Source organism: Anser brachyrhynchus (assembly GCF_964034855.1).
Source record: "Anser brachyrhynchus genome assembly, chromosome: 16".
Classification (NCBI taxonomy): Eukaryota; Metazoa; Chordata; class Aves; order Anseriformes; family Anatidae; genus Anser; species Anser brachyrhynchus.
In genome coordinates, this window is record NC_137734.1 from 15,134,673 (window position 1) to 15,146,912 (window position 12,240).

Consider the following 12,240-nt stretch of genomic DNA (forward strand, 5'->3'; position numbering starts at 1 on the left):
CATCAGAAACCTCATCTCTCTAATGCCTTATTTTCTGTAACCTCTTTGATCAGAAGGTACACTGGAATTTGCTCAGCACTCAAGGCACTGTCTTTAATGTCCCCATTCCAAGGCTAGGGACTGATGTGCATATTGGACCCCACCAGGCAGTTGCAATGATTGAAACATGAGTCTCTTGAAAGAGTGAAGGAAATGTCCTAACACTTAGGAAACACACAGGAGATCAGGAACATCAAGGCTGCAGCCTGTTACCCCTGTGCTTCCCAGGTGTGGTGCTATGTGGCGTGCTCACTGAGCTTGCAAAGCAATGGGGTCTTTTCCCCAGGTTGTCCTGGTTTCCTTCCACTCATCCTCCTATTGAAATCAAGAGTGCAGGCTGTGCACAGCCCAGGTAGGACAGAATATAACCTCCTAACCCAAAGTCAAAAATCAGGAAATCAGGGACATGAGAACCTGCACCCAGCTGCAAATTCCTCCAGCACTTCTCGGAGCCTCTCTTCTGCTTTAGTCTTTGGCCTTCTCATGAGCTTCTCCACATCATCTAGCCCCTGCTCCTGTGGGGAGAGTATAACATTTAGGGACCTTGCACCTGGCCGTGGGGTCAGAGCAAAGCATGGCAAGGATGTGTTTGCCCCAAATGTTCCATTCTACAGAGCTGGGACAGAGCGAGCATGGCAGGTCAGAGCTGCACTGTCAGAGACTCTGAGACTTAAGGATAACCTGAACACTGTTTGTAACATCACATTGTGCTTCAGTCTTGAGCAGTCACCAAAACACACAAGTGTGAGCTTTGCTTTCAGATTTCTAAGCCTGAGCAGGAAAGACAAAGCCCTGGAAAAAAATCTCGTCAAAGGCTGAGAGCCCATTTACAGCAGCATCTCCCCAGTGCAGGACTGGCAGCAGAGCAGCTTTCTGTCATTGTCTGGCACTGCCACTTTCCAGGAGACACTGCCAGGCTGGGGCAGGTGGGATGGAGCCCCACAAGAGACACAGACTCACATGGCAGGGGGTTGGGGTGGGGGTTTGGGGGCAACGTTTGAGGTAAGTATCTTGAAGAGCAACTCTGCATGATGTGAGAAAAACCACCATGAGACAGGAAGCCCTGTGCCCCAAGAGCCTCCCCACACATGCTACCAGGCGTTCTGCCAGCTTGACAATCCAGTTGGAAATGCAGAGTCTCCAGGTGTGATCCTCCCAGTAGCTCCACATGTACACGCAGGGTTTCTCATGTGTCATGGGCAGGCAGCTGTATGACCTAGGGGCAGCACAGGAGATTATGGCTGCTGTTTGCAGAAAGCACACACACCATGTCACATTGCACTTGCACAAGCAGCAGCATCTGGACTCTGTCTTCCTCACAGAGAACCAGCTGTTTTGGGCTCTGTACCATGGACATAGATTCAAACTGCTAGACTAGCCCTTTGGCACCCCAAACTAATGCAAGGGGTTTCTAGCAGATGGTGCATCATGTGCCCAGATGAACGAGGCTGATGAGAGTGTGGGATGCTGCTGAGATTCCCTGCTGCTATGAGATTGAGTAGGAGCAGGCACAGGGCTCACAACACAAACACCAAGACCTTGCCAGGCCCGTGGGATGACATAGGAAGCATTCCCAGAGTAGACATCTCATTAGAAGAGCTTGCGTGTGTCTCGCAGCATAGGAGAGCATGTGCCAGAGCAGTCCTCTCCTTCCTCCATGCTGGAATCAAGCCTTTGCGCTGCTGTTTATCAACCAGAAAATGGACTGCTGTTATTGATGGGTTACAGTTCCCTGTGGCCCTGTCCTTGGCCATCTGTGGACATCATGCAGACACCATAGGGCCTGTAGAGCTAATGGGCAACAACAGCCAGCTAGGGTATGGCAAGCTGCAGGGTTGCAAAGCAGAGAAACACTTGCACAACACTCACATTGCTGAGCACTAATAGCATCTGGAATAACAAAGCTGGAAAGTTCAGGACCAAGGCAAGGGAGAGAGAAAGAAGAAGACTCACCTGTCATACTCCATGGTCTCTGGTTTCTGGCTCTTTGTCACTGATTTGTTCAACGGGGCCAAAACGGGGCCCAGGACTTCAACATCCGTCTCACTGTCAGAACTGGGGTCCAGCAAAAGCTGCTTTTCTTCTCTCCCTTCTCCCTTCTCCCCTTTTTTACGTACTTTGGTCACAACCTCTTCAGCTTTGCCATAGTTTCCTTGAACATACGCATTAAAGAGCAAACAAGTAAGTGGGATCAGTATTAAACAATGAGTTAACCAGCCTGCAAAATCAGTGCGATCACATTCCCAAGAGAAGCACATGGGTATGCAGTGCTTTCAGAACCAGCACTTCAGGAGCACCCAACCATCAAAGTATCACATGGACAACAAGGAGGTCTGAGATGGAGCTGGGAAATCACAAGGAAGTTCTTGTGTATGCCTCAAGTTCCACCAGCTCCCCCAAGTGCCTGCTGACTCCCATCTAAACCCCTGCTCTGGGGTCAGCAGCAGGTGCTCACAACTTCTCAGCATCAAGCATCTCCACCCCTCCAGCAAAGCAGGTGAGGGGGATTGGACCTGCTCACCTACCATTGTTTCCCCATCACCCATTGTCACAGCCCCTCACCACCACATGCCCAATCCTCATCGACTGCTCCCAAACCCTTCTACCTCTTCTCACACCCACTCCCAGGAGAGCTTAACTACACTCCCCAAACAGGCAGTTCATACAAATACTGCAAACCTCCAATCTCACAGGAGGGCATCCAGACTTTTAAACTAAATAAAGCACTGTGAACGCTGCCTGGCCTTATACACCATCCTTCTTGAGCTCCTGTTTTGGAGACACAAGTTATGTGATGATTGGCACTGCAGGACCACAGTGCTGACCTGGGCTGGCTCAGGGAGGTTCACACCATTCTTGTAGTTTCCTGACTTGGCACCCTGGGGAATACACACCTATAGAGACCTCAAAGCTGACAGGCTTGGAGCCAAGTGAGGAGTCCATCATCGTGGCTTCAAAGAAGGCAGCAAAGAGGAGGAATTCCTCTTTCTTCCCCAACGCATTCTGGGCAAGGAGAGAGAAATCAGCCCGAGCCTTGCGTGATAGAACCCTGTCTCAGCAGAGAGTTGGAGAGCACCAGGGCATGGCTGGTGCCTGTCAGCACTCCTGAGGGCCTTGCCAGGGCGCAAAGGACATCACCAGGACACTGCTGGGGTCAGTGCCACTGGGCTGCCAGTCATAGGGCAAGCTTGTCTGGAAATCCCAAGGGTGTAGTATGGAGCTGTGGCTCTGGCAGATGCTCTGCCATCAGCTTGTGTAATGCTATTTAAGATGTTTGTAGGCTAAGGGATGGCTACTGTACCCATACAGCCGCTGCTTATCCACCTTTTAGGGACCAAGTGGAGACCCAGAGCCAGCTAACACCTCCTTGACTCCTGGAAAGAAGCATGTCCTCTAAGGTGGCTATGCCCTGGGAATAGCACCCATATGAGAGTCTTTCCTGGCACAGGAAGGACTGATGCATGCACGTGATGCATGCAGGGGTGCTCCAGCCTCACCAAGGGAGGCAGTTTTGGGGCTTCAGGTGGAGTCTTGGCCCTTGCAGAGGCTCAGAGAGCCCTTGATGGCATAGCAGTGGGCAGGTTGGGTTTGCTCTGGCACTGTTACACCAGCCAGCGTCCCCGCTGCCTTTTCCCCATTAGCCTATGCATGCATCAGGTTGGCATGGGTCAGGTCATGCCAGCTCAGCAGGACTCACCACAGGGAGTGGATGAAGCTCCTCCACCTCCACAATGACCTCCCCAGGTTGCTCAGCCTCCTGAGAGCCCCCAGTCTCCTCCTCTCCCTGCAGCTGGCTCAGCTCTTTGGCTTTCTCCTTGGATTTTTTACTTTTCTTCTTCAGCTTCGGTTTGCTTAGGGCACTTTTCATCTTGTCCCCAAGCTTCCTCTCTGCCACACTGGGGCTGCTGAAAATCTCCACTGTGATGGCCATGAGGATGCGCCCACGGTAGAAGATTCCCTCGCCCACGCCCTCATTCAGGTCCTTGTGGATGTCTCGCAGAGCTGAATTTTGGGGGGAGCCATACAGGTTCACCCAGGCTGGGCCAAACGTGGGGTTAAAGCCTGCAGTGACAGGGCCAAGGTTTAATTACACCACAAGGTGCTGCTGCAGAGACCGTTCCCTCAAGCAGACAGCCCAGGACACACAATGTGAGCCTGTTCTGGCCAGACACACTCCTGCTTTCTACCTCCAGGAAACCACTGTGGCCTGAGCAGTGGGTGTCCAGCACAGGGCTGCCCAGGCCACCCTGCCCCAGGGGAGCAGCCATGCCAGGCCTCACCATTCCTGCCAGGGTCTGAGATCTGCTGCAGGTCAATGTAGTGTGTGGCGATGGCTACATCACCAACATTGGCATCATCCAGCACCTGGATTTTTATCTTCTTGGCAAGAGGTGGGAACATCTCAATGAAGCTGATCTGCTCATTCCACTCAGGCTCAGTGGTGTTGCTCTCCACTGATGTCTCCCCCTGGGAAGGATAAGGTGTGAAAGCCACACAGTACCAACCAGACCAGCAGCCAGAGCACGGGATGCCTCAGGGCCCCTCTGCCAATGGCATGCCCCCTGCCATGCCTGCAGATGGTACTTGGCAGGATCTGGAGGTGGCCAGGTCCCTGCCCCTTCCCCCAGCTCCCAGCTATTGCTCTCTGCCCTTCATCAGGGGGAGCTGTCCCAAGGCCCTGGCCAAGCGCTGCACGGCCAAGGGAAACACTGACCACAAACAAGCAACACCACCAGACCCAGAGCTGTCATTAGGGTCCCTTGGGAGAGCCACTAGGCTAACCGGGGACTGAGTAAGGGCAGCTGGCTGGCCTAGCAACTTCTCTTCTTAATGAGACAGAAACCTCAGCTATTGGTGCAAGAAAATGGCCATTAGCTAAGTAAGTTCTCCCAAGGGTGCCAAGCTGAGTTCAGCCCACTATGGAGGACTTCTGCTCTGGGATTTATTTGACCTTCTCCCCGTGTTTAGGCTTGGGCTCTTCCAGCCTGTCTCCAGTGGGATTGCCATGTCACAGTGTCGCTGCCAGCAGCAGCAGCCCAGCATGGGCTGACACAGACAAGGAAGGATCAGCCCGGCCCCACACAGGTCCCTCAGTAGACAGACTCACCTGCTGCCCACAGAATGAGACCTGCACATATGGGTCAATAAACACTTTTTTCTCCCCTATGATCTTGGAGAAACCACCCATGATGCCTGCGCTCATGCTGGGCAGGCCCTCAGCACGATACAGCTTGATACAGACCCTGGCCCAGGGTCTCTCTGCAGGGACTCTCTTAGGCAGCAGCAGGTTCCTGAAACACAAATTCATGTTCTGGCTCTTTCATGGAGCCCAGGAAATGTGATGACAGGAAATGACCTGGCTGGCAGGATGTTTGGATCCTGCCCCACCAAAGGTCTTCCCCCATCAGAAGAGGGACTAATGGGGCAAAAAAATGTAGCATGAAGAGAGATATGACTGTTTTCCCCCGGGGTCATGCAAGACCCTGCTGCACCCACCTTTCAATATCCTCAACACGGCTGCTGGAGGAGGTGGGAAGGGAGCCCACAACATCCCCACGTGCAGTGACAGAGATGTTGCACTTCACAAAGCCTTTCACGCCTGCCCGAGTGTCTGTGGGGTCACTGATAACAGCCCATTTCTGGAAAAAACTGTGGTCTGAGAGAGAAGGGAAGGGATTCATTATAAAAAAGCCTTGGTTACCATTTCACAGCCAACAATGTCTGCACAAACATTGCCCCAACCCTCCCTCTGAAGGTGCAGGAGGTCTCACAAGCCTACAGAAAGCCTGGAGGAGAAGTGAGTGCTGGTCCTTATGTGAACACAGTGATTTAAAGACAGGACCCTCACCAGACCCAGCAGAGCCCAAAGGAAATCTCGGCTTCAAATGGAGTTGGGGCAAGGAGCAGGTACGCTGTGCAGTCAGTCATACCTGGTTGGCTGTACACTGTTACAATGTCCATCTTGAATGTTCCTATGCATGTTGCCAGAAATGGTATGTTCTTTGAGTGAAAAACCTGCAGACAGAAGAAATACAAGAGATGCAGGCAGCTGGGCAACACATCCAGACATCCCCAAGGACGATGGAATGCTAGGAGATGCCTGTTCCAACACACAGCTCAGGTAGCAGCTGCAAGCTCCTCATGCACATTGACCCCCATCTAAGTTAGCCCTGGGCCAAACCCATCCCTGACCAAACCATTCCTGCAAAGCCTACCAGCCCGCAGCCCTCAGCCAAACCTGGGCCAAGGCGAATTCATGACTTGCAACCAAGTTGGCTTCTTCTGCCAGCCCCAGATAAGCTAAACACCTACAAAGAACCAAGGGCACACCTGCCTTCCTGCAGGGAATCCTTATGTCCACACCAGACCAGCTTCTCTCACAAAACCCAACCCATGCTCAATGCTTGCTGAACCCACACAGGCAGAAACGATGTGCAGACTTTTGGAGGGAAAACACCAGAGATCAGATGGCAAAGAAGGTACTGGCTGGGTTTAGCTACCTTGAGAAAAGCCCCATAGTGCTTTGGGCCAGGGGATTTTTAAGACCCCTGTCTGCCTGGCTGGGCTCTCCTACAAGCAGAAATCACTGCTGAGCTCCCCTGTGCTCACCCTACATTGACCTCCACACCCAGCAGGGATGAGACTTCTGAGCAAGGGACAGTAGGACCCTAAAACCAGTGGGGCAGCAAGGCAACAGCAGAGAAACTACACCAGAGGCTCCACTGCAGTCACTGGAGGCAGAAAAAAGCTGGCAGTGGGGAGGTGAGAAGGCAGCACTGCCCAGCACTGGCTCAGAGTGGGGCCAGGGATGGATCTCTGCCCCACTGTGACCATGGGAAAGTCCTTTGGTCTCTGTGTCGCAGCTCATAGAATCATATACCAGCTTGAGTTGGAAGAGACCTTAAAGATTATCCAGTTCCAGCCCCCGGCCATGGGGAGGGATGCCACCCCCTAGCTCATGTTGCCCAGAGCCTTGTCCAACCTGGTCTTAAACACCTCCAGGGATGGAGCATCTACAGCTTCTCTGGGCAGATGACTCTGCCTGCTAAACCTGGCTGGTAGTATTAGCCTTGCTTTGCCCATCACTCCCAGCATTCACACACAGAAGCAGCAGACTGTACCAGTTACAAATGACCATGAGGAAGACATACTTACTGAAATCTCTATGAGTCTGTGAAATAAAACTTCCCTTGGCTCATGGAATTCAAACAAAAAGTACTAAAAGAGAAGAGAAAGACAGCTGAGCCATGGGCTCCCAACAGGACCCCATAAATGCCTTTTCCTGAGAGCAGCTGCACCCAGAGCACCTCAGGCAAGGATGGCCTTGGCCACTTGGGACACAGTGATGATGAAGCCTTTCTCCATAACACATACCTCATTGTAGAAAGGGCAATTTGTTGACTTCTGTGTCACTGTGTGCCTCTTCTCCTCTCCAACCTTGACTACCACAAAGGGGTTAATGTTCACCCCTACCAGCTTCTGTGCTTCAATGATATTAATCCCAACCTGAGGAAATGTGGGAGAAAACCATCACATCAACACTCCGCTTCTCTCTGGCTCCATTCTGAGCTTGTTCCAACAATACCAGTATGCAAACATGAAGGGCCCTCTTGGCACAGGTCTGGACACTAAGAACAGGCAAGAGCACAGCTGCTGAAATCTGCTCTGGCCGGCAACAGACCAAACTGGTATTTGAGACATTTCTTCCTTTCAGACAGGCAAGGAAATTAAGTGTTAAACCCACATCTTTGACATGTGTCTGGAACTGTCTGGAACATGTGTGTGGACTGGAACATGGCTGTCTCATTTGCTGTTGACTGGTTACAGGTCTAAGATGTGGGAGAAATGTTCTCACAGTATAAGCAATTAGATAGTCATTAGATTGAAGAGTAATAGCTTCAAGGAAAGGAAGGTAGGAAATTCCGCCCCCACAAAAGTTTTCTGCTAGGTTGATAAGACCCAGCCCTGAAAAACAGGAGACCCGGATGCAAGTCCATGTTTACTCAGAACCAGGATAGGATTTGAAGCTATATCCAGCCTGTGACCTGGCCCTGAAATCTGAAGGGCAAAAGCTGTGACTGAACCCCACTTCCAAACAGGGGTTTCAAATCAACCTGGTGTAGAGCACCATCCAGAGTCAGCCTCCTGGGGTGTCTGAAAAAGTCCCTGCAGCAGACGTCCACCCCCAGCCATGTCCCACAGGCATCCATGAGGGCCTGTGGAAGGTCCTGGGGAGGTTGGCAGGCACCAGCCATGCCCGGGAACTCTCCAAAGCTCTGCTCAGGCTGTGTTTTGCCACAGTACTGGGGGTGTCAGGGTGACTCCTTTCTCCTGTATACCCACGCTATGTGGCTCAAAAAGAAATTCTGCCCTGGACCAGCTGGTTTTGGAGCTAGTGATTGTGGATGCTGGATGCAGACATTCAGGGAATCTCAGACCTTGCCCAGGGAAGTCACACAAAGCAGGAAGGTCTCTTCATGCTAGAGGCCCTGCTGGAGTATACAGCAGCTGGAGAAGCCCAGGCCCACAGGAAGGCAGTGATGGATCAGCTGTGGGGTCAGTGGCAACTGCAGGGACACACACCCAATGTTGCAGTACCTGGAAGCTCTGTGGGGTTGGGGTGGCAAACAGGTCCCGTGTGGAGCAAAGTCTGGAACGGCTGCACAGAAAAACAACCTGGGTGAGCTTGTCCCTTCAACTGCACAGACCTGATTAAGACCCCACCAAGGGAAGCAACTTGAAAACCCAGCAAGTAACAGCCCCTCAAACCAAGAATGAGCAAATCCAAAGCAGACTCTGTTTGGGAACACTGAAGGTTTCTGATATTTTATGGAAGCAAAATGCTACAAGATGCAGGATTGGCCCCAAAAGTCACCCCAGGAGCTGGCACCTCCCACTCCACAGCCCATGCAGGAATAGCACAAGCACAGATACCTCTTCACGGGGCTGAAGACAATGCCCAAGACCTCCATGTCAGATACATCATAAAAGTCTTCTTCCTCCTCTTCCTCCTCCTCCTCAGTCTCCAGGCCCTTTGCCAGCTTCCTGCCCAGCGCAGCTGCCTTTTTGTCCATCTCACTTGCTCTTGGCCCCTTGGCTGCCCTGCAATCCCCCACCACATCACCGCCAGCGTTGATGAGTGGGTTGTGCACTCTCCTCCATGCGGGAGGGTGAGTGGATAACCTCAAGCACAGATACTTACTCCGGCTCCTCAAATCCAGGATTGTGGATGATTAACTCTGAACTGTAAGAAAAAAAAAAAAAGAGATACTTTACTGAAAAAAAAAAAAAAAGACTCTTAACCAATGCACTTAGGAAACAGTGGCAAAGCCATGCTCCTGCTTGTCTCCTGACCACCACACCATAACACAAGCATTCTCCAAAATGATGTTTTTCCTCTTCACCCTACATGCCTTCTGCTTTGACTCTAGACACTTCAGAACTGATGATCCCTGGACCTTGTCATCCTGCCTGCCCTGACACCCACTAGCTTTGGGTACTTTTGAGGACCACCTGTGTGGGGGGTGCCTGGGGCTGCTATGATGCAAAGCCATGCTCTCTGCAGCTTTGCAACCACAAAGTCTTGCTCCTATCAGCCAGGAAGGCTGCAGAAATGCCTGGGAGTCCAAAGGGGCTCCTGGAATGCAGTGGGTTATTCCAGTCAACCACAAAGCGTCTTCTTTGTGAATGCAAGATGTTTTATTTCCAAGAGCCCTGGTCACTTACTGCTAATGTAGAGCAGAAATTCATCAGCCTGGCTACAGGTGGAGAGTCAGTGAAGCTGGATTGCATCTCAAAGGGCTCTGGTTGCCCCTGACAAAGGCAGCTGTAAACACCACCTGGAAGTTTTCCCCTCCCAGGATTTCAATACCTGTCTTTCATCTGATAGACAAAGTCCTCTTCAACCCAGGTCCCAGCTGAGCCATCTGGAGGTTGGTAGCGCAAATCCAGCTCAATGTAGATCTAGAACCAGAAAATTAAATTGCCTGAGAGCTTGGCAGCCACAAAACACCTGCAGAAATGCCAACAAAAACAGGAATAGATGTGTGGAAGGAAAAAACAAGTGAGATGCGGGTGGAAAGAAGGCAAAAGGAGGAAGGTCACAACCCCTGAGAAGCCTAATTTTGTCGGACTCTCCTTGCTTGTCTCCATCAGCAAGCTGGAGATAACCAAACTCCATCCCCTACAGCTTTCCAAAGCCTGAATAAAAGCTGGGTCAAGTTTCCAAATCTAAAATATAGCATGGAACCTAAGAGCCATCTATCCTGTAGCCTTAAGAGCCATCTCAGGGCACCTTTGTCAAGGTAAGTGGGGAGAATGCTGCAGCAGAGCAAAGAAACGTGCAAGTGTTTGGGGTGCACTCTCTGAAGGAAGCAGGCAGCAGCAGGCATGTCAGCTTGGTTCAAAACACCACAGAAGCAACAAGCAACACCCAGAGTCTGCATCACATGAGGCCCCGAGTCAGCATCAGTGGGGAGCAGGACAGCCAGAAAAGCATGGAGCATGCTAGGTATCGGCACAGCCAGCATGGCTCTGAAAACATTTGGATTACAGGTGACCAGCCTGATCTCACACCAACAGGAATACACAAGGATTTCCCAGAGAGGCCAAAACTGCAGCCATGGAGGAGGCCACCTCTCAGTAGGCTGAAGAGGATGTATGAGATGGGTCCACAGCTCAGTCCCTGGAAAAGGGATGTCTCTGGGGAGAGAAATATAGCCCTGGGAAGCAAGAATACAACAGCTGCGAGAGGCAGCAGCAGAAGCTGGATGGAGGCAGAAGCTTGGGATAAGACTAGGTGACTAGCTGAGGCTCTGAAAACCCTTTAAAGCACCAGGAGAGAAAAAGGAGTACAAATAACTGAAGTTCCAGAGGTTCCAGGGAAGAACTGGATTTGGAATAGAAGGATCTTGTTCACAGTTGGCAGAAGGAACAGCAGTTGAAGCAGTCTCTTTCCTTCAGGGACTCATCTTTTCTCAGCTGAGCTGAGGGGCAGGGTCTCCAGCTGCTCTGGTCCCACTTGTGTTTCCCTGCCCAGTCTGACCCAGGCAAAAACTAACCCATCAAAAATGAAAGCTCTTGGATTTTGGTTGGACTAGGTCATCATCTTGGGCACTGCTGTTAGCACAAGGGAAGAGGCAGCTGAGCAAAGGGTTGGGGCCACAGAGCAGCTCTGACCTTATGACAGTGTAAGTGCCCCAGCTCAGTCCCTCCAAAGCACCGCCAGCTGCCAATCGGTCAGCCTGGCCCCCTCTCCCTTTGCCAGCATGAACATTCCCACAGTGAGCTGCAGCAGGCTAAAAATCAACTTGGAAACGCTCAGCTTCCACCTGGGCTCGTGGTCACTGCACCATGTCACCGTGGGGATGACTCATATTGCCCACAGGAAGGACAAACAGAGGTGCAGCACTTTGCAGGGCTGCCAGCAGCACCAAGCTCTGTCTGCCTCTACCTCTCCTCCAGCCCTGCCCTGGCACCCAGCCCTGGCCGTCCAGAGCTCGCCGAACTGTGCCTCGCACTGTGTGGGCAGGAAACAGCTCCTTTTCTGCTTGTGTTCACTTTCTGCCAGCACAAAGGGCTAGTGAGCCCCGGCACGAGGGTGGGAGGGGAGCAGGAGCCATGGAGCAGAGGGGCAGGCAGGCATCAAAGACACTTATGCTGCTACAGACCACCAGTAAGACTTCATGTTTAACCCAAAAGCTGCCGGGGCACAGTGCTGGAAGGAGATGAAATGTCAAGTCCTGCACATACTACTCAGTCCCAGGGAGGTGTTGTTAAGCCTCCCTCTCCCCATTTAGGTACTCAGCAGGTCCTCAGGTCCCCCAGCCCACCCCAAGCACTTAAGGACCTTCATAGAGCCACTTCATGGGGGTGAAGTGGCTGCACCCCTGCACAGACAGGGCTCCAAGCAGCACCTTGTTCTCCTCATCAGCCCCAGATCCACCTGGAAAGATCCAGAGGTTTCCTACAAAGCCTTTCTGAATGCTTGTGGGCCTTTGCACCTGCTCAGATGAGTGATGGAGCGGTGCCCATCCCCAGGCTGCCCATAAAGGACTTACAGTGGTGATGCTGTGGTTCCTGTCCACAAGGGCCTCCCGGAGGATCAGCCTCCCAGATGTCATCAGGTGCTGGAGGCTGAGGACAAGGGTACCAAGAAGCCTGTAACAAAATCACAGGCTGCAGCAACGTTATGCACAGCAT

General features: G+C 52.0%; 1 protein-coding gene across 4 annotated transcripts in view; it reads right to left on the reverse strand.

The window, feature by feature from the left end:
• The window catches only part of LOC308178728 (fer-1-like protein 4), a 40,843-nt gene that overhangs the window by 24,906 nt on the left and 3,697 nt on the right, over nt 1-12,240 (reverse strand). For 3 of the 4 annotated variants that reach the window (XR_013939935.1, XM_080557758.1, XM_080557760.1), the window contains exons 4-19: nt 12,099-12,198; nt 9,911-10,002; nt 9,242-9,283; nt 8,974-9,141; nt 8,638-8,698; nt 7,414-7,545; nt 7,195-7,257; nt 5,970-6,054; nt 5,536-5,695; nt 5,147-5,330; nt 4,320-4,506; nt 3,737-4,101; nt 2,934-3,042; nt 1,993-2,191; nt 1,135-1,255; nt 454-554 (exon numbers count right to left, since the gene is read on the reverse strand). Coding sequence is in view for 3 of the 4 variants with exons in the window: in XM_080557758.1 (XP_080413884.1) it covers nt 454-554; nt 1,135-1,255; nt 1,993-2,191; nt 2,934-3,042; nt 3,737-4,101; nt 4,320-4,506; nt 5,147-5,330; nt 5,536-5,695; nt 5,970-6,054; nt 7,195-7,257; nt 7,414-7,545; nt 8,638-8,698; nt 8,974-9,141; nt 9,242-9,283; nt 9,911-10,002; nt 12,099-12,198 (2,169 nt within the window). In the remaining variant the exon portion in view is untranslated. The remainder of the gene's footprint in view (nt 1-453; nt 555-1,134; nt 1,256-1,992; nt 2,192-2,933; nt 3,043-3,736; nt 4,102-4,319; nt 4,507-5,146; nt 5,331-5,535; nt 5,696-5,969; nt 6,055-7,194; nt 7,258-7,413; nt 7,546-8,637; nt 8,699-8,973; nt 9,142-9,241; nt 9,284-9,910; nt 10,003-12,098; nt 12,199-12,240) is intronic. The other variant, XM_080557759.1, reaches the window with a different exon arrangement.